This window comes from Fundulus heteroclitus, chromosome 3 (assembly GCF_011125445.2).
Source record: "Fundulus heteroclitus isolate FHET01 chromosome 3, MU-UCD_Fhet_4.1, whole genome shotgun sequence".
Classification (NCBI taxonomy): Eukaryota; Metazoa; Chordata; class Actinopteri; order Cyprinodontiformes; family Fundulidae; genus Fundulus; species Fundulus heteroclitus.
In genome coordinates, this window is record NC_046363.1 from 27,793,167 (window position 1) to 27,815,731 (window position 22,565).

At 39.2% G+C, this 22,565-nt stretch overlaps 2 protein-coding genes across 3 annotated transcripts; one reads left to right on the forward strand and one right to left on the reverse strand.

Annotated features, from left to right (window-relative positions):
• Positions 1–1,366: 1,366 nt before the first annotated feature.
• On the forward strand, positions 1,367–6,643 carry rcvrn2 (recoverin 2). The gene is made up of 4 exons (XM_012875151.3): positions 1,367–1,476; positions 1,595–2,120; positions 3,961–4,072; positions 6,054–6,643. Exons 2-4 carry the CDS (start codon positions 1,740–1,742, stop codon positions 6,140–6,142), a joined length of 582 nt encoding a protein of 193 aa, XP_012730605.2. The 5' UTR covers positions 1,367–1,476; positions 1,595–1,739; the 3' UTR covers positions 6,143–6,643.
• Positions 6,547–20,345, reverse strand: si:ch211-149k23.9 (germ cell-specific gene 1-like protein). 2 transcript variants are annotated; one of them, XM_012875158.3, is made up of 7 exons: positions 19,503–20,344; positions 17,006–18,060; positions 12,092–12,274; positions 11,924–11,971; positions 11,676–11,828; positions 8,521–8,632; positions 6,547–8,415 (listed from the first exon to the last, which is right to left on the reverse strand). In XM_012875158.3, exons 2-7 carry the CDS (start codon positions 17,199–17,201, stop codon positions 8,043–8,045), a joined length of 1,065 nt encoding a protein of 354 aa, XP_012730612.1. In that variant the 5' UTR covers positions 17,202–18,060; positions 19,503–20,344; the 3' UTR covers positions 6,547–8,042. The 2 variants fall into 2 exon arrangements, with proteins under 2 accessions (XP_012730612.1, XP_035990962.1); XM_036135069.1 differs by lacking the exon at positions 11,676–11,828 and having other exon boundaries at positions 19,503–20,345.
• Between the last annotated feature and the right edge of the window lie 2,220 nt (positions 20,346–22,565).

Consider the following 22,565-nt stretch of genomic DNA (forward strand, 5'->3'; position numbering starts at 1 on the left):
ATGTCCTCTATAAAATCTCTAAGGCTAGAAACAGAGCAGCTGCATTTACACAGAGAGTAATTTACAGGTGAAATCTGTCAACAGATTAATGGAATCCTGAGTTTTATTTAGGGGTGTCATTTTAGGAGAGGCTAAATACAGATGCACACTATAGCTTTTAGATGTTTCTGTCAAATGAAAACTACATATAATTTTTTTTACAGTTAACAATACTGGATATTAGTTTATAAAATATTACCCCAATAAAATAAACATAAGTTTTTTTTCAAGACAGAGAGAAAATTTTAAGCAGTTTTAATAATTTTGAGGTGCATGTGCAAGACTTACTTTGACAATGACAACTTATCCGAAAAGATGTCTAGATGTTATTATACCATAACATAAGGGTTATGTGCACTGATCGTCTTCACAATTTAAAGTTTTATAGACATACAGGATACTACTGACATGATGATCCTTCTATACTTCATTTAATAAATATCTTTAATTAAAATCATGGCTTGAAAATGCATTAGATTCCTCATGGCACCAATGTAATGGACTGAAGTTTTGACTTAAGCCTTTCTGTGTGGAACTGATTGTTAGTGCGAGTGTTTATGCAATTGACTGTAAGCCACCTTTTTATCTGAAGGCAGTCAAGACAGACTCCAACCCTCCACTACCATGAACAGAACAAGGCTTTCTTATAAATTGAAGGCCTTAGGACTATTTTCTACTTTACCTATGTCAATTTGGACGACAGCTGTCTTTCAGCATATCGTTTATACTTATATATTATATATTTGTCACTGTTTATTGCGAAGTTTCGGCTTTGCATATTTTTTTGATGAGGCAAGCCTCATGCGATCGCAACTAAATCAAGTTGGTGTACCAGAAAACCAGAAAAGTAGTCACAATGTCCATGAAGATGGGTAGGCGATGTAAGCCTAGAGTGGGGGGTAAAGAGGCATTGGGTTGGGTTGGGGGCCCGAGTATCCACCCTTTCACTGGTGCTGTGTTGCTATACTGGGGACACAAAACCAAAAAAAAAAGGCCTAGGTCTTGCTGTAATGTCTAGAGATCAACTATCTAACATTGGTTTTCAGCCTTATCCCCTGTGTCTTTTAGGTCCTTCTGATTCTCTAAATCTGTTAATGATATTATGTACCAGGCATGACAAAAGCCCTAACTTCTTTGCATCTACAAGACAATACTTAGGACTCTTAAGTAACTTCTTGGGTGCAGTAACACAATGCATCACATCAATCTTCTGTGGATGTTATAGATCCTTCTAGATTTCCAGATCTAACAGAGATAATTAGGATGGTGGGTTCATTTTGGTCAAACACTCATCCACTTTAAATCCCGCATTAACAGAATTAACCTAGTCACCTCCTGTAGGGGTGTTTCCCTTTACCGTCCTTATCTCTTACCCTCTGACAGTCCAGACAAACAGTCAGTTGTTCAGCCATTATCTGCTGCTCACACGAACCCCAGGTAAGATTTCCTGCGCAGCTTTGATCAACACTATAATGCTATTTATGTTGGAGATAGTAGTTGTAAATAACTTCTGTGGTTGAGTTGTGACCTATGGCATGTCTACAATGTCTTGCAGGGCTCTGTTTGGCATTTGGCATTGAGAAAACTCAAATCAGTGAGCAGAAATATACTTTTTATAGTTTTTTGGGACAGGAGAGCAGAAGCATCCGAGGGACTAAGCAGAACACAGACAGGTTAACGAGAGTCTGACAGCCACTGTCATGGGAAATACCACCAGCAGCGCAATATCCAAGGAGATCCTGGAGGACCTGAAGCTCACCACCAAATTCACCGAGATGGAAATCTGCCAGTGGTACGAGAACTTTCAGAAACAGTGTCCCACAGGGCGCATCACGCCAGGGGAGTTCGAGGAGATCTACGCCCGGTTCTTCCCCGAAGCCGACGCCAAGAGCTACGCGCGGCATGTGTTCCGCTCTTTTGACACCAACGATGATGGCACGTTGGACTTCAAGGAATATATCATTGCCCTGCACATGACCTCCAGCGGGAAGACCACCAGGAAACTGGAGTGGGCCTTCTCCTTGTTCGACGTGGACAAGAACGGGTACATCAACAAGTCGGAGGTGAAGGAAATCTGCCAGGTGAGGTCATCTTATTTGGAGGGGGCTGGAAAACAGCATTAATAAAGCTGAAAGGGTCAATGTTCTAGTACGACTGGATACACGTAGAGAAGACCGCTGTTTCTGCTAGAACAGGCTACCCTGTTTGTGTTTCTCTCAAACTGCGTTGAGACAGAACGCGTGGTTTTCACCGGGACGGCTACGTACAGCCAGATACAATCAGAGTATTGTCCTTTTCATGTCAAGTCCTGACTTTTATAAAGATTAACTGGCATGATGTAATCCAACCCAGCAGTCTAGCATTTGTCTTGTGATTGTAAGGCTTATGAGATTAACATTTTTGCATTATGTGCTGCTTCAATTTAAACTTGTCACCGCATCATATGGTTTGGTTTTTCACATTTCTCTCGTCTTCTCTTTGGGTCATTCACACTGTTTTTGTCTATAAATGAAAATCAGCAACTCGTGTGGTTGTATTTAGGACTCAGTCCTGATTGTCATTCCAATTAGCTTGTCATTTTGACCTCCTGAAAGTCTCTCTGATTATTGGTTTAGCCGTCAGACAGTAGAGGCAGAATCAGTGAGTATCAAGGGGGGTGACAGGGAGACTATCGATCATCTCTGGTCTAATCTTTTACTTGAAAGGTGTCGGACTCAGCAATACTAAGCTAAATACCGCGCATTGTTTTTATAGAATCAGTCTCACGAAGGCTGCATCTTCTGTTTTAAGACAAATGATAAAGATTTGTAAGAGGTTTAGGAAGATCAGCCGAGAATCCAGCTTGAATTATAATGGGATTTCTGTCCTGGCCAACTGGCCTTAGTCCAACAGGGGGTTATGTTTACTGTCACTATGTGAAATAGCTATATTCTAAAGCATTTGCGAGACTCAGAGAGCCTTAAAGAAACTCAGAGAACCTTAAAAAAACAAATTACAGTAAGAAGTAGCCTTAGTCAATACATTGTTTAGAAGTCTCTCTAGAATGAAAAAAGAAACATGCCTAGGGAAAGAAACTTTCCTCCATTTTAGAGAATGTTTTTTTTTTTAAATCTGGATCTGATTTAGATATTATAATATTAAACTCCAATTAAGACCTCAGCTGTGCAGAATAATTGACATGAACAGCATGCTTCGTTTGAGCTCGATAAGCAGCTTTGGCACTGCTTCGTTCTATGTTTATAAATGACTGCATCCCCACAACCTTGTTAGCTAGACGGAGATAACGAGATTATGAATAGATAACCACGTCTAACTACAGTATTTGCACTATAAAGACCACAAGATCAGTGGAGCGTGTCTGATGTAAAGTCCAGTAAGAGAAAGAGTTGACTTTGTGGTCCTTTGGCTTGCAGCTTGAGTCTTGGCACTAATCCATGTTAATCTAGGTGCCTTAAATGTTGGAGATGAGTGCATCTTCTTTAAGTGGGACACACACTTAAAGGCCCGAACCTGAAGTACGCAGAGTTTTAGTCATTTTCAGCCCCCTTCATCCCGTGGCTCATTGCAGCTTGATTAACTTGCATTGCTGAGTTTCGGACCAAATTATTATTTTGACATAAACAGCAAATATTACTTTTTGCATACAAATCTTTCATTTAGATTATAACAGAGAATCTGCTGTAGCTTGTCTTGGGGTAATTTTAGAGCCATTTTGGACTTGACGCTAGGCAAAGGCTCAGATTCATAGCACACACACTTTGATCAGGATAACATTTTTTTTAAATAGTCCGCTAGTTGGCCAGCCTCTTGTTTTTTTAATTTCCATGCTTTTTGCATGTCCAGCAGATCTGTGGAGGAGTATGGCAGCATTTTCATCCTGTTGTTTTTTTTTTTTGTCCACCCAACCACCCCACCCCCCAGGCCATATTTAAGCTGATCCCAGAGGAGGAGCAGAAGATGCTACCAGCGGATGAGAACACACCCGAGAAAAGGGCCAACAAGCTGTGGGCTTACTTTGACAAGAAAGACAACGGTGAGAGGCGTCAGATGTCATCGCTGTGCCCTCTGCAGTGCAAAGCAAGGGCATGCGACGCGTCCACATGCTTTATGTTCCCATTTGAAATTATATTTTAGTTCAACTTTCACAGTTTTTGCTCCACATTCAGACACATTTGTAGCTTTATATAACATGTTTACTGTGCTATTTCAATTAAAAATCATCTGTCCGAAATAGTCCCAATTTGCTTTTTAAATCAGCTTCAATAAACTTACAGTAAGAGTTTAGTAACCAAGTAAATCTTATTTTGATCAACGTTCTTATCTAAAAATAATAAATAATCTGATGTCCAGGACAGACTATTAAAAACTGTATTTAGTGTTCAAATTTAATTTAAATTAGTTTTTAATATTAAAAACAGATTTTGACTATTTCCCTTAAAGTAAATGAAAAAAAAATGTCCATTGCTTTTGTTCAGGATTTTTTTTTTGTGGAAAAAAACAAACAAACTAATTTACCATTATTAAACTCTCACTGTCACACAGCTGTTTCTGTTATATCATAATTATTTAAAAATATCACATCTTATCTGCCATTGAGACATTATCTACACTTATCATGCCTCAAATTACATTTAAATAAAGTAAAACAACAAACAATGGTTGTTGTTTTTTTAGTCCTTAACCACAAATAAGGTTAAGGACTAAAAATAGATAAATTCATATTAATTTGCTTTCAAATGTGTTTTAAAATTAAATGAGTTTACATCACAACTTAAATTTTTATATTTTTATTTAGATATTTGAAAGAGTTGAACATGATATTTATATTACTTTTTGGACCATTACATGTGTATTTAAGAGCACTGTAGTATATGATTTTTTAAATTATTTTAAAAGTATATTTTTGTTGGGATGTATTTTCTTTGTATCAAAATCTGTAAAATAGGATTAAAAAAAACTTTCATGTTGCAATTACTTAATTTTTTTAAGATGTACTCCATTCAAATATTTTTCATGCTAAATAAGCCTTGACTACATTGAATATAAGGCTATGGTCTAAAGTGGATTAAAACAAACAAAACAAAACAAAAAAAAAAAAAAATTGGTAAATTTGGCATATATTTAAAAAGTGTTTTACTACAGTTGTGGTTTACAAATTTTCTAATTAATTTGTATTAATTTGAAAAATGACATTGCACATGAAAGCAATTCTATGAACAAAAACAGGGTTTATTATTATATGAAATATTATTAGTATGTGGTATTTTAACAAGTCAAACTAATACTTACATTTATATATTTTCATAATATAATTATATAAAATATTTAGATTTTTTTCTGTAAAATAATTTTTTCCCTAATATTGGTTTTGTGCTTAAAAACAAAATATTTAACATGTGATTTATTTTCTTAAATGCACATGGTGTTTATTTTAAACTCTTTTGCCTCATGAAACGTAACCAATGCCTATCTTGACATATAAGTTTTAAGAATATAGTTGTTTATACTGATAAAACTGATTCTGCTTATTTATATTCATTTTATAAATGTATTTATGTAAACGTATTTTAAAACATAATGTATTTTGTATTCCAAAGATACCATACATGTTTAATTAAAGGAAGGTGATACAAAATACACATTATTTTCAGCCTTCTGGGAAGAAAAAAAGTCTTTTTTATTATTCAAAAACTGAAAATAAAGATATTTTGGGTATAATTTCTTTCACAGACTGATTTAAAACCAAATAAATATTCAATTTATCATGAAAACTACTACTATTTAGATCCATTTGGCGAGCATCCACATTTTAACCATAAAATAAAAATTATGAGTTTAAAGACCCTTAGCCATGTTATGCTATCATTCTATACAGCGCTCTCTCTGCTCTCTCTCTCTCTAAAGTAAGAGATAAGAGTGGATTTATAGTCTTCATTCAGCCTTTTCTTCACTTTCATTTCTCCATGCCTATTGTTTTCTCTGTTTTCTCATTGTGTTTTTCTCCTCCATCACAGAACGGCTGGCTGAAGGAGAGTTCATCAAGGGAGTGATTGAAAACGAGAATGCGATGCGTCTCATTCAGTACGAACCCCTCAAACAATGAAGTCCTTCCTCCCTTTCCTTGAAGCTATTTACTCCTCTTCTTATCAGTCGTTCGCTTCAGTCGTCCATATGTGTAAATACTCATTACTGCTCTGTCTCAATCCTAACTTTAAAGACAGTTTTTGATTTTGTTTTAACTGTTTGTGAATACATTTGGAAATAATAGAACCCAGTAGAGGCAAATAATGAAATAGCGCTTGTTTACAGCCCAAACAAATACCAAAACTACACAAAAACGAATGCAATTAAAAGAGCAGTATGCATCCGTTGTAAGAATAATAATTATTTTACTGTCCCGCAATAGGGAAATTGCACTATTGGTAAATTTGTAAAGTATTTAAAAAAAATTGGGTCGGCAGAGGATAATATCAGAAATACTAAACCTAATTGTTAGATTGTTACAGCTTTTTTTTTTACAGACTTTAAATATCTTGATTGAGTTTTTAGCTCACGAGTGTTGTGCTTTATTCACTGAACAACAAATTAAAGGTTTTCTCATACATCTGTTGTTTGGAAATCAATTTATGTATCTGTCCCATTAATCTCCTTTTTGACCTAGAAACTTACTTTATACCATTATTCTTGTGGCTGACAAAAATGGCGCGTTATGTTTTTTTTTTTTTTTTTTTTCCAGTTTTTCAATGTTATAATCCCCAGCAGTAAATCCTGGATTATCTCAAAAGTGTAACCTACAGATACTGAAGGTAAATTTAGGCCATTTTATCTAGCTTTGTGAATTAATGCCTAAATAATCTTTTGTTAAACTCAGTTTAACAAAAGTGTGCACACATCAATAAACTTGTATTTATGGGATGCTGTGGTGAAGCTGAGGCCAAAGTGCATGCAGTCAGTCTCTTTTTGAAGAGTGTGCCAGAATTTTTCTCTCCAACTTTCATTCTGACCCCCCAACAACTCGATCCTCTCCGTCCCTTCAGCGTGTCTCCTCTCTGCTCCTCGTTCGCTCCATCCAACTCAGGATTAATGGTTTACACATAATCTTCTGTTCAACATGAGAGCAGACTTTTCCAAAATCTCTGTAATCATTTTATCTCTGTGGGTCTGTCTGCTCGTCTTCACGCAGAAACGGTATTTGGTGGCTCTTTTGGTTTGAAAGTGCATCATTTATCACAAGTTTTTTTTTTTTTTTACAGGCAAAAGCAGACGTTCAACAAAATGACACACGTTTAATGTCCAGCTCCGATAAATTATTAGATATTCTATATCAAACCAACAAAAGTGTGACATGCATTTATGTCTTGAAGGTATAACCAACAAAGTAAGGTAAACATTTATGCATTTACATGTAGAAACATACATTTGCTTTGCTATCATTAGGCACAGAAACATAAAACATGCAGATTTTCATGCAAGTCTGACCTATGCATGCACTAAAGTCTTCACATTTTGATATGTGTTAACAGACATTTTGAGCCTGCTAGTTTAATGACTCAACCTGCCCCCACCTACTGCAAGGGCTTTTTTTTTTAGATATGAGGAAACAATATCTTAATACAACTGAAATCAGATATTTAGGGAGGCATAATTTTTCCATGGCTGTCCTTTTTCAGTTTTTGCCTCTCTGGCAACTCCTTTGCTTTGTTTGTTAACTATCTTATAAAGCATCTCACCGGGGCATGTAAAAAACTCTAACACAGCTGTACGCTTTCACAGTTGTTCCTGTTCCTGTGTGAAAGGCCTGTTTCAATCACATAGCGCACACACAGGGTGATGCAGGCTGAAAGTTGGTTTTGCAAGGAGTCCAGCAATCCTTCTCTGTTTTAAATCAGTTGCTGATTCGATTCAACAAACACCATCCACCTTTGTTTAGAAACCTGAATGGCCGTTGACTCAGATGCTATGTTTTTAATAGGCCTTTTACTTCATGGGCGTAACTAGTCCCCCTAACAAGGTGAGTCAATTCGATCCACAGCCACCTCCATCTGGTCCCTCTCTCGCTCGCAGTCCTCACACCCCTCTGGGCCGCAGCCTCCCACTAAAACGAGCGTTGGTACGTCCCCGTTTCCCACTCCGACCACGCTGCCGTTCGGGGCCCACGCCACGTCGATCATCCCATCCGGACAGTGCAGCAGGCCGCTGACAGAGTACAGCCCGCCTCCTGGAACCACTTCGTCGTAGGAGGGGACCCGAGCGGCGGCTCTTGCTTCGTCCAAGCGGAGTCTTTGCCTGCGACGGATCTCAATGATGGTTTTCGTGTAGGAGTTGAGTGTGACAACAGCGGCCCCCATGCAGCAACTAAAGGATACCCAAGCAAGGCTGAAAAATAAATGTGAACAGTAAGGGCAGATGAAAAACCTCATAGTGTGTAGATAACTTTGAGATTTCTGGTTTTTTTTTTGTTTTTTTTTAGCAGCAACATACGCAAATGACCAGCCGTAGTCCCAGGACTGAGGTCTCCAGTCTTTAGGGCCCACAATGACCGTCATCTGAAATACTGTCGTGAACATCATATGTGCTACCATCCCAAGAAGACCTACACAGAAAGTGAGAACTCAGTCTGGCGTTCAAACACAGGTGTGCCCTTGGAAAAGATGTGCAAAAAGCCTCAATATAAATTAACCTTTTATTGCAGTAACAGTGACCTCTCCCTGAGAATAAAAATCAGTAAAGGAAAGCTGATTTTGTGTCTGCTCTGGCATTTCATTGCTAATTTGGCCATTTGTTGTAAATCACCCTGTGAAATATTTATAAATATATAAATCAGATGAGGTTCATGTAACATAGGGCTTCCGGTAGAGAAACAGGCCCACAGCATCACAGATCCAGCACCGTACTTAACAGGTGGTAGGAGTTGCTTTTCTACATATTTGATCCACTTTGGATCAAATATCCAACACCCACTTTGTTGCAGATAACCTCAATTTTATACCTCTTACACACTGGGGTGTATATGCCTTTCATTTTAATGGTGCAGGAAGACACCAGGCCATTGGTTGACGATCTGGCATTGTCTTATTATGTAATTAACACTGTTGTCTACACAGTTTGATCACCAGAAAAGCAAGGCACCAAGGGAATTCTGTAGAAAGGTTGAAAAGGTTTCTTTGCATGTGGGTCACAAGCTCTCACACACACATCTGTATCGCAAATGTATGCCACTCCTACAGGATCAACTCAACGGCAACTGAAACATTGTAGTAATGATCAAATTAATGACGTTACTTAATCTAAGGCTATGCTGCAAAACTAACAGCTTGACTTTCTCTGAAATTTGAATGGCTAATAATTTTTCTGAGAGCTTAGGGCAGCTAAGCTTTCAGTTGTCTTCCTGAAACTGTTAGTTGAGCCTTAAATTTAAAAGGGAAACTTTAACATACAGTAAAATTGTAGTACCCCGTCTAGATGCAGTAGAACACCGTGAATTCCACACCCTTGATCCCAATTGACATGCATTAATTAAACAAAAGTGATGAACTGATTCTGATTCTGAACCCACTTCACAAAGGTGACACAAGTCGATGTAACACATGTCTTTCACTTCCTGATGTTTGGAGCCATGTAAATCTCGTGTTTCAATACAGCATAAGCCAGGTTTAGGTGTATCCAACAAACTTCGGATAGGGGGTCCAATCCAGACGAAGCGGCTGCTAAACCGACTACATTTAAAACCTGCTCCCACAATGGATGAGTCTGAAGTGCCCCTTCCCCCCCTCCTTTCACGGTAGCGCCGTCCTGATACCCCTATTCATATAACTAGCTACACACTGGCATGTTTGCCAATATAGACCTAGCCTCTCCCTTCATGTGCACGCGCGACACAAACAGCAACAATGGTGGATTTCGGAGTTGCAGTTGTGTTTCAGACACTATTCAAATCATGGTTGTTCAACAGGCACCCTACCACCTCAATATCTTTATCTGTGACTTTTCTGAACACTAAAAAAATTTACCTTTGTTCATTGCCTGTTTGTTTTTGAGTTTTTTGCCTTTCTTATGTGTAATGTGAACTGGAGTAGCCAAAGAGAAATTTTGCCGCGGTGAAATATAAATATTCTTGATTCTTGAAGTTATTGTGGATTTTACACCAACACTTTTTGCTCCTCTACTGCATTTGTGAAGACTGCCTTGTCGTCGATCCACACAAACACCTCTTTTCTGACTCCTGCATTCACCGTGCTCTTCTTCTTTCTTTACTTCTGTAGCAGCATTACCGTGCCACTCAGTGGTGTGGCATAGGTACTACAATGCCTATTACGGCACCCCCGGTTTTATGCGGTTTGAGCTTCATGCTCATACCTTTCTGTACGAGTACAGTATTTGACTTCGTGTGGATGTAGCCTAAAGCCCATGGCTAGAGTTAAACTCCAAGTAGCTTTTAACAAAATAAAACTGTTATTGTATTAAAAAAGAGGCTTTTCTCCAGTATTTGTCCCACATTGGCATGGAATTAGCGTCCAATGGTCAAGAAGACTTTTCTTCTTGACCATTGAAGACCTTTTAAAGGCTCCCTCATTCTTCCGAGACCGAGGATGTCCGCGCAGACTCGAGGCAGACCCCGCACAGACAGATACGTGCAAAGCTAAATTTTACAACTATGTATGCATAGTCACGCTATATAAACTGGTCGTTGGGGAGAAGTCTTCACATCATGTTTTATTATGCGACTTTGAGCTTGATCACTGAGCTGTTGCCAGCAGACGTCACAGCCCCTTTCTGTGCCGCACTGACAGGTGTGCGGTGGGAGCTGGCTGGAGAATAAACGGCTCTTGGAGCTTAATTAGCTCATCAAATATGCCGCTATCCATTTCCCAGCTTCCTCTCACTGGCAGAAAGTGTTGGAAATATAGGAATTTGTCACAATAACGGTAGGCAATTGGTATAACCGGCAATGAAGGGTGAAACGTCCGCAAACAGTACGCCCGGATATGTGGGAGACTTAATACCACATTCTCCAGCGTAGTTCACTAAAGGGGAACTTTGGAGATTCTGTTATCTCCCTCACTGTCCTTAGCGGCAAGATAAACTTGGGTTTGTTATCCAGGCTTGTTTGCCACAGTTCCGGTTGTTTCGGACTTTTACATTATTACTCTGACTAGAGATGTGAGCAAATATGGGTGGGCGGTTATTTTCTTGAAGCTATTTCTGCTTTATGAAAATCAGCAAACATCTTTTCTTGAAAAGCCTTGAATAGTCTTCAAGATAAATGTGTCACCGTGTAGTGTAAGAGGTAAACCCCAGTTTTATATTAAGTTGTGGATTAATAATTGAAAGATCTTAGACAGTCTGATCAACTAAAATAGTAAAGTATAAATAAATGCTTCAGTCGTGTGTATTTAGTGTGAAACATGTATCACTAATTGTAAAGTTTTCTTATGATAGCTTCATTTGTTCATAACATGAGAGTGATTATTTTTAACACTGAATAACAACAGAAATTAAAGGTTGCATTTCTCTGAAATGTTCAGCGTGTGATTGTCCCCCTGCAATAGAAGTTTAATTTATTATAAGAGTTTTCACACATCTTTTCCAGGGGCCGACCCTTGAAGTTGGCATTGTGAACTGAGCCATACCCTCACCTGACAGCACAGTACAAATAGCTGCGAAGGCATTGATTTTTAGGGCGTGCATCTCTTTATGGGAGCACATGACTTCCAGGCACATCAGTAAGAAGCCCATCCCCAGCAGGCCAATATATGTAAACTCAGAAATAACTGACAGCCAAAGCACACCTGCAACATGTGGGAACATATTGCATTCACTTTCAAAGAAGTATGAAATAAAACAGTGGATGTTACATGAGAGACATGTCTGTTACACAGCTCACCTTGTGTTTCCCCTGGAGTTAAGTCGATGAAGCTGCGGCATACCTCTCCTGCCAACAACATGTACAGATTCAGATGCAAGACATGAAGATCTTTAACAGCTTACATTCTGACTTGTCTCTACAGGATGAGCTAATAAGACCGGCTCAAAGTGTGCATGTTGGTCTCACCATCGTTCTGCTTCTCACAGCTTTCCCAGAAGCCGGTATGGAAGTATCTGAAGGCAAACTTGTCCTCCCCTGTCTCCCAGATGTAGTGTACAGCATTGGCCAGCTGCCTTTGTCTGATTTTGGCCAGCTCTTCCCTTCTGGCTGGAGACAGTGTGCGGTTGAAAGGGTTTTGTGTGGGGCTCTCTGTGTGACAGGAAACAAGTGACTCTTTTAGGCTTATTTTGGACCTTTATCGGCAGATTGGCAGATATAGCATTACAGCTCATAGACAATATCACTATAACTCTTTTTTACTATTAAAGTGTGTGCCAATGCAAGTAGTTGTACGGTAAAAGGAAGATCATTATCTTCACCATAATCTAAATTTGGACAAGAGGGGAAATCCAGATCCTTCTCTCTTCAGTGGCATGCTCACGAGAGAAATCTGGCAAATGACAAAGTTATCCAAGACCATGGCTGATATTAAAGTCATTTCAGTGAGTTCTGGGTCGTCCCCTGAGTTTCTTTCCTGTGGGACGGGCCCAGATATCCTCCAGAGGGAGTTGTATTGGAGGCATCATGATCAGATGTCTGAATTGCTTCAACTTTCAGCGGAGGGGAGCAGAAGCTTTCCTCCTTGCTCCTCTTCAGATGTCGGAGCTCCTCGTTGAGTTCAGTCACTGTACGAAAGAAGGTAATTTCAGCAGTTTGTGTTGAGGATCTTGTTCTTTTGGTCACAATCCACATTTTCTAGTTTAGGGTCTGAATGTGGGCATGTCGGTTAATCGTTTTGGGCACCGCCCTTTCTTACCACCACAGATTGGAGCAAATCCCCATACCTCATCCTTTGTTACTCATGAACAAAACACCAAGATATTTGAACTCCGTCACTTGAGGCAGAGATTGTCCACCAATCCAGAGGGAGTAGTCCATATTTTTGTAGTTAATAACCATGACCTCTGACTTAGAGGACGTTACACGTCTAGTGACACCTCTGCAGTCTCCACTGGAGGCCATAGCTTGAAGACGCCAACATAACTACATCATCTGCTAAAAGCAAAAGCTTGACTCTGAGGTTTCAAAACCGAGCCCATCTCTTCAGAAAGACAATAAGGAAGACTGATAACAAGTGCTGGTCTTAGTGGACTCCATTTTAAACCAGTAACAAACTCAACTTTTTGACAAGGATGGGAACACTACTTTGATTGTACATCCTTGCTATCCATTGCCATACATCACTGCCACCGGACACTCTGACTACCGTCAGCAGGCCCAAGGACACAATGACCGAAACAGTCGGAGCGGGGGATCGAAACGGCAACCCAGCAGTTACAGGATGAAATCCCTAACTTTTTCCCTAACTAAACAACCAAAGTCACATGACTCACTCTCAACAATTCTGTCAAGACAAAACACAAACGCCTCAAAACATACCGACTGTATACTTGAATGACTTATAACACTGCAGGCCCATGTAGCCTCATCAGTGTGTTCTTCATCATGCCATGTGAATTCTTTAAAGCCGTTTTTGTAACCGTGTGCGTCAATGAAAGCGGATCTCTCAATACAAGTGAAGCAAGTAGTGACCAAAGTAATCTCATTTTGGATCAAGCTTAATACAAAGACCTGAGGGCAGGCAGCATCATTCTGACAAATAAATGTTTCTACAGCGTCATCACGCCGTCATCACACCCCAAAGACGGATACTAGCCCACAGTTGACTCCATCCTAAACCCAACAGCTGACAAAAGAGATTAACAACACGAATAATCAATTTATTTGCAGGGTGGATGATCTATCCGGATTATTTCTAAGTACGGCTTGTTACACAGAGGTGGTATGAAGATAAAACAATTTGCGAAAATTTCTTGATCCCTCAGTAAGCTGATCCGAGAGTCGAGGTGAGAGTTTTTTGGTATATTCAGGGTCAGACATTTATGAAAAGCTCTCAGAGTAGATAATTTAACAAAGATACTCAAACATTCACTGTACTTCCCTTTCCTGTAGCTTTCACTGAAATTTAAATCATGACTGAAAGAACAGGACCACACATTAGGCATTAGCCAAAGAGACAGGGTGATGAGCACAGTCGTCTCTGCCAGGACCTTCAGAGAAGATTGGCTGCTCCTCCACAGAGAGGAGTTAGTTGAGGTGGTTTATATATATATATATATATATATATATATATATATATTTCTTGCTGGTGTTCCCAAGCCAGCAAGGAAAGATAGTCTATCCAGCATGTCCTCTGTTTGCCCCAGGATCTTCTCTCAGTCATAAATGCTAAAAAAAAAAAAAAACACTGAAAGAGAGGTGTCTTTGGGTAATCCTGATCAAAACCATCTCAAACTACCTCAACTAACTCTGGTGAAGATTCTCAGTCATCCAGGTCATGGTCATTCCAAAAAAAAGTAAAAAACAAAGCAACTGGACTTGTCATCCGTAGTAGAAGTTTTGCTTTCTCTCCTCTTTGAGAAAGCTTCCTGGAGAGGAAGCGAAACGTCTTCTACTACGGATAACAAGTCCAGTTGCTTTGTTTTTTACTTTTTTTATGGAAGACTCAACTAACTCCTCTCTGTGAAGGAGCAGCAACTCTTCTCTGAAGGTCCTGGTAGAGACGTTGCCAGATAGGACATGTGTAGGTGTAGAGAAAAGGAATGACATGTAGTGATGGACTACGGGTCAGGACTCAACCCGTGACATCCACGTCGAGGACTGCGGCCTCCATTACGTGAGTCGTGTTCTTTCTGCCCCAACGTGCCGCCATAGACTTGCAATGCTAACAGTTATTACTCTGATCACTGAGTCATTTGCAATAGCAAACCTCAGTTTTCCACTGAGCAACTGAAACACGGTTAAGAAATGTGTGATGTAATTTAAATGTGAATTTCGCTGGAAAATTAAATTGTCAATGAAGGTCTTATTAGCTGTTTTGATGTTTGTTGTGTTTGTTTTTTTTATTCTGACAATTTTTTACTTCATGATTTATTTTAACCCAAAATGTATTCCCTCAGTAATCCTGTGTGTGGGTTATTCTATTTAACCATGTTATATATTAGTCAATTTTACCATTTTGTTGTTTTGTTTTTTTTGGCTGAAAACCTAATGATGCTCAGTGAAACCCACATTTCAAGCCACTTGTGCTTAATCAACCCCACACCTGGATTGGTCCATATAAACCAACAAACAAGATTAGATTGTTTTGAACTCAACTGTTTTTGGATTTCACACAGGCCATGGTAATATTTTAGCTTTTCAAAAGAATAAACAGCACGTCAACTCTTTAAATGATTGTACAGAGCAACGAAGGCCCAGTGCCAGAAACAACATGGAGCGGCTGAGCTTCAGTTCAAAGAATCACATTCTGCTAAAGGCAAAGTATGACATGTCTGTTATCATGTCTAAACAAAATGTGGGATTAGTCACTTGGGAAAAATGTCCCACATTATATGTGCCGCTACCTTGAGGGCTATATGATTTTTTTCCTTTCATTTGGATGCAAACAAGGAGGAGTTGGGCTTTTAAAGTTTCTTAGAAACCCTAAATTACTTGGAAGCATAATTAATGGCTACTTCTCATTACGTACGATGCTAAAACTTTAACTTATTTACTTTCCAGAACCAGAGGGATATTTACATACATCATCATGAATGTCATTACAATTTTTTTTAACATTCTTTTTTCAGTGTAAAATAATTGGGTAAACAAGTTAAAATTGATCAAGAAATGTCTCTAACGCACACAGGGTCAAAATTATACATACCGGGTCTGATAGAGAGGCCATAACACCCTCACTCATATTTAGATTTAACTAAATATGAATGAGGGTGTTATGACCCATCTGCAATCTCGATGTCAGTCATTTCAAAATACAGTTTTTATGGTTGTTTCAGATCATTATCCCATTGGAAGCCCAATTATCATTAGGTTTGAACAACCCAAGTCAAACTGTGTCATTAGGATACTAGAAAACAGGTTGTAATGTTCAGTAAAAACTCAGGGACCAAAGCAACTCAGGCCAATAAAACACTGGAAGCCACTAAAACACCAGCGTCGTTGTCCACACAGAGATACATGATTTAACTCAATGGGAAAGAAGCACCAATTTATAAGGCGACACCTTAAAGCTTGACTGAATTCTACCCACATGGATGTCCCAAATGCTTTCTTGATTAAAGCTTTACAGACAGATTGGGACAAAGATTGAGCTTTTTCATAAGACGTATGTTTAGAGTCAATGGATCAATGTGTGCTTCTGTGCTTTTCTTGTCTCTCTTATTGTGTCTCTGCTCTGTCTTCTCTAACCCCCAGTCGGTTGACACAGATGGCCGTTTACACTGAGCCCGGTTCTGCTGGAGGTTTTCCTCCCTGTTATTGGGGAATTTTCCTCTCCACTGTCGCTCCATTCATGCTGAGTATGAGGGATCGCTGCAAAGCCATCAACAATGCAGACGACTGTCCACTGTGGCTCTACGCTGTTTCAGGAGGAGTGAATGCTGCTTGTCAAGACTTGATGCAATCTATTGGGTTTCCTTAGATAGGACATTTTCTGACCAATCTGTCTGTATGATTTAATTGAATTTGACTTTGTGAAGTGCTTTAAGATGACATGTGTTGTGAATTGCCTATATAAATAAATTTAATTGAATTGAGTTCATACATGAACAAAATTGTGAAGTGCGTAATGGACTTTGGGTGCCCTGAGAAATGAATTCATGTAATGTTAGTGGAATAGTTATTACATCTGTTCTCACTGCTATTGTGTTAAAGTAGAAAAATTATGTAACCGTCACAAAGCATTTTTGTTTAAACAAAACTGCTTGTATACCTGTAAGAAAACTGATTAGCGCGTACATCTGTGTCCAGATCAATCAAAGATCCTGTACATGTCATGTTCAACAACACGATAAAACAACGTGTGCAGCATCTGCATACCTGTTGTGTAAGGCTCACTGTTGTTCTGACCACAGTTCTTCATTTTGACCGGCGACAGGCAGAGAGGCTTGACCACCTTGTGGGTGCCCTCACACCAGTAGGAGGTGCAGAGAGCCAGGATGGAGAGGGCCAGAGCCAAAGAGGTTAACGTCAGGGAGAGCATGGATCGAGAGCGGCGGGACAGACGCTCGAGCATGGCCACGGGACGGAGGAGGGAGGCAGGGGTGGTGGGACAGTGAAAGGTGGACACGACACAGACAGATTTAAGGCGAGTAGGAGAGAGGAAATACCCAGAGCGGCAGATAGATGGGACAGGTTGGGGCAGATGCTTTGGTGTGGCTTTTAAGAGTTGATCTGCCAGCTTGGAAGCAGTGATGAATCTGACGTAACAGATGAATAAACACAGCCAACAGAGCTAGATGGCAACATCTGCGATTTTTAAAAGGAAGATGAAGATCGAATCGTTAGCAACATAAGCTGCTCCGAGGCTGGATGCGTATGTAAAGGGGGAAAAAAAGTTTTCATTGGTCTTTTTGAGAACTGATTTGTCCAAAAATTTCCCTGAACTTCAAGTTTCTGTCTGCGGTGGTATTAGATCACTGACTGGGCAGCATCAGAAAGGCAAAGAGGAATTTAATAATACGTAATGCATTCTGCAAGCTAAGTAGGCTTCTTCATCTGTCAAGAAACTTTATCGCCATCAGGGAACATCTATCCTTGATGAATGCTGTCAGGCACAATCTCAGCTAAAATAAATAAATTAAATCCTTTACTGGTTTATAGGAAGGTTTTACAATGGGGCTTTACTCCCCCCCAATATCATCGTGCCTTCTGAGGTGGCTCCAGCAGGACCTTTAGGACCAGACACCAGAGCACATAACAAATTATTTATTTTTTGTGACTCTATAGGAGAGCCACAGATTTAAATGTCTTTTTCCTCCTCCGATAATCCCTACAAATCTGCTTTAATCTCTCTGTGTTAGATGTATTTTAGTGTGAGGTACAGTTTGACCACGTTGTCTCTCAAGCAGGGCGTCGCTGTCAACCCACCGCCCCTGAAAGGGAGGAAAATAGTAAAAAAAAAAAAAGTTGAATTTAGCACCATTAATCCACTATGATCTCATTATGCTGGCTGAAAACACAGTCCAAGACGTGTAGTGAGACACTTAACAAGCCCTAATCCTTTATCACAGCAGTCACAGTTCTGCCATATTCAGCCAAAATAAACCACTGCTTTAATAAATGCAATCAAAGCAGTTCATTACTTTTATATGATATTTACATTGCCTTGCAAAAGTACTCTTTTTTCCACATACATAGGTTTAATAAGTCTTATTGGGATTTTATTTGATTGACTAACACAAAATAGTGCCTAATCGTAAAAGGCAACTAATATATGATATGACCCAGAACTCTGGAGGAGCAGCAGAGATCAGCAGCTCAGGTGGGAGGATTTAATGACAGCCCAACTCATGCACCTTAAAAATATGGCATCTGTGGGGGTGGGACAAGATTGTTGGATCGTTGAAAGAAAGCCGTAAAGTCCCCACTGCTCTGGTCAGGTGAGGCAAAAATGAAACATGCAAAATCCTACGTGTGACGGGACAGTTGTGTAATAAAATCTAATAGTGCCTGAAAAAGACTTCGGACCGGGACAGAGATTGATCTACCAGCAGGATGACTCTAAACACACGGTCCAACCAGAGTTGAATGGCATGGTTAAAAGCATGTTCATGCTACATAATGGCTCAGTCCAGACCTAAATCCTGCTGAGAATCTGGGACAAGATTTGAAAACTGCTGGTCACAGATGTGTAGCTTGAGGTATTTTGCAAAGGGAAGGCTGTAAAAATGTCTTTACGTGTGCAAAGCTAATACAGATATACAACCAAAAGGCTTGCTGCTGTAATTGCAGTAAATGTGGTTCCAGAAGCAACTGAGTCATGGCGGACTGAATATAAATAGATACCACATTTTAAATGTTTTTATTAGTAAGGAGAATTGAACGCCGTGTACATTTTCCTTCCACTTCACAATTATGCACCGTTTTGTGTTTGATCTGTGGCTGCTACGTGACAAAAGGTGAAAAAGTTCAAGGGGTATTAGTACACTTGCAAGGCAATGCAGGAGTGTAACTGGTATCAGACAATTTAAAAAATAATTTAAAAAAATTAACATTCCAGGACAATTTGCAAACTTTGAGCTTTGGAGAAGTGATGCTTTTTTTTAGAGACTACCTTTGACTAAATAAAGATATGAGTTTGTGATTTTACTTTCTATTACTAAAACAGAAATACTCAATGCAGAGAACATAATTATCTTTATTTTACAATTTAAAAAAATAAATAAATAAGATATATATATATATATATATATATATATATATATATATATATATATATATATATAAAATAGTGCAAGCTATTGAGGAGCCTAGCTGAAAACTGGCTATTTCTTAATGCTTGATGTAATTTCAAAAGATTGTTAATTGTACCTACCCAAGATCTTTGTTTCTACTTGATAGAAAATAATCTGGCATAAAAAAAAGAAATCCTTAATCCGTCACTTCTTTGAGTCTTCTTTTTAAAGAGTTCTTGATCAAAAAGCTCCTTAGGAGTTTAAACTTAAATCCTCCATGGTGAACAGCCCCAGTAACTCTCTTCATTTATGGCTTCAGTTATTCTCTCTTAGACGACCATCAGTGGTCCTTACCTCCTCAGCTCCACTCTCCTCTCCTGTTAAGCCCAGTGGACGGACGGAGACGGGAACTGGTGGAGCGACAGAGCATCTGCCTCCACGCCAATCTCCTCTCTTTCTTGGGAATTTGTGTCGCAAACACATCCTCACTCATATAATCCCTCCACGTCCATCTGCTGCTATGGTGCCCCCTCTCTTCGCGCCGGTCCAATTTCAGAGGGGCTTCCTTTTTTAACATACGTCAAAACTTAATCACCAATCTTCAGAGCTTCAGTTCAAGGTGAAAAAGTGTTAGCCCCCTTTACAGATTTCTTCTCTTTTTGCTTTTGTTTGGTCACACTTTATAGGTTTTGATCAAAAGTGAATATCAATGAATAAAGCAAGCACTTTGCAAGCGACTTTATTAATGAGGAAAAAAACAGTTATAAAGGGCAACATGAACCTATGTGAAAAAGTAAGAGCCCCCTAAAGCCAGTATCTGGTTATGCCACCATTGGTGGGAACAACTTCTGTCAAGCGTTTGCCCTTAATATTTGGCCTTTTACACATCTGGAGAAATTTGGTTCACTTTTCTTGGTGTCAGAATGGTTTTAGCTAGCCTACAGCAGAGCAGGGACGTGCAGAGACCGTTGGAGGGGCAGGTGCTCAAAGTTAAAAGTGGGCACATGGGGCACGGATTTAAAACACGATACAGAAACATACCTTGCTATACATCCGGCTGAAATGTACCAACCCATACTATAAAGAATGTAACATGGAATCAAGGGCGTAGGTTTGATTTGAACTTTGATTTGAACTTTAACCCTAGGGACACTTCATTGCTCTGACATCATTGGTCCTACGCAGTATGCATGCTCCTATTTCTTTATGCTTGACTTGAGCGTCAGGGCGTGTTTCTTCTGTCTAAAGAGAAAAGCAGTATTTCTTACTACATTTATACAAATTTTATAAGCACGACACACACTGCTTTTTGTTAATCTGGTGGCCTAGTGGTTAGAGCATTGATCTTGGGTCCCAGAGGTTCTGAGTTCAACTCCCACAGACTACCATTCTGGGTCCCTGAGCAAGACACTTAACCCCGATTGCTCCCCTGGCGCCGCACAGTGGCAGCCCACTGCTCACCAAGGGGATGGGTAAAGATGCAGAAGTGAATTTCTCCATTGTGAGATCAATAAAGTTCTATTATTATTATAAATTATAAAGCAGTGCCCGATCTGATGAACGTTGAATTGAGACTTTTTTCCCACTTTGAAAAAGTTTGCATTTGAACTTACCAGCAACAGAGACCTATCAATTTTTACCATCTGCAACATTCCAAACACATTTCTTACATCATATATCTGAAGAGTAGATAACAGCTTCTCCTACATCTTCTCAGACAATTAAATTATTTCCCTAACAATAGTGAGTTGTCGATGTTTAAATGTGCAGTAAATCTTAATACATAAGGAGCATGGAGGACCCAATACTGTACTTTGAGTAAGATTGGTGACACCAAAACTGAATTGTTTCATGAGTGGTGGTCCATTTCATCACTCAAATGAGAACCACATACTATTGGTATATACTAGTAAGACTAATAAAGAACAGCAGATAAAACTTTAAGATATGTTAAGGCCTATATTAAATAAATTTTACGACCATATCAACAGATTAAATACTTTTTACTTTTTTGGTGTACCAAATTACCCTCGTAATGAAGTAATATTTTATGGATTAAGTCCCTGATGATAAGAATGTCTAGCTCCGCCCCTGGTTTGCACTAATTTACTAATAGACAGTGTGGAAATCTTTGTACAATAAAAGCAATGTAAATAGTGTTCCTCGGTTGTATTTGTCGTAATTCTAATTCTAGAAGTAGAAATAGTGAAATAAATAGCACTATCATTTTGTGAAATCCTAATTACGCTATTATAAATAAGTAAAAGTCTAAACAAAATATAGCAGTTGTTTAGGCAGCATATAGTGTTGTTGTGTTGTATATCATATAAAAGAAATATCACCTGCTATTTATACCTGAACTGCATCAGAGGGTCAACAAAAAAATTAAACAATAATAGCAACAAAATATTGGTAAAAGGGAAACCCTCACCTTTTCTTTTTCAGGCAGCTGTGGCTAAGAATCAGAATTTTTAATAGTCTACAGTCTTTGCTTTTCCATCTTTCCAGCTTCAGAACTCCAGCCTGGCACAAAATATTTAGTTTTATAAAACAGATTAGGTTTCTGTTGATAAATGCATTATACTTCAGAATTAGATGCTATTTTGAGATGCTAACGTTGGTTACTTACATTTCTCAAGTTCCATAAATCAAAACTCTCTCGCCTGCTTCTTTACAGAACTGCACTCAGCAGCTTTCACCTATTTTACTGCAGATAATTAGTTTCTTAACTGGGACTAGTTCCGTAGCCTAGTATTAATTGTGGTAACCACAGTATTCCTGTATGACTCAAAACTGAAATCTCCGCTCCAAGCAAGCACGCACACGGACAGACTAGAAAACAGCCAATCAGAAAGAGGGAAGGCGAGATTTAAAGCAGTATAACCAATGACAGTGGAGTTAAACAGCACAGAGCACAGTCAAGTGTGCTGCAGATTTAAAGGGGCAGGTCCACTGAGCTATATTATATAGAGGAAAAGTAGGGCAGAGTGAGGGTACGTTATGTGGATCATATAACCAGCCAAGGTATATCTAAATTATTATTCTTTTGGACATGCACCATGCACACACACACCAACAAACACGCACACATAAAAAAAAAAAAAAAAAACCTGACAAAAGGGCACTTTGGGCACCAAGGGACAAAGGGGCAGGTGCTCAAGCCCCCTCCGCCCCCCCCTCTGCACGTCCCTGCAGCAGAGGGT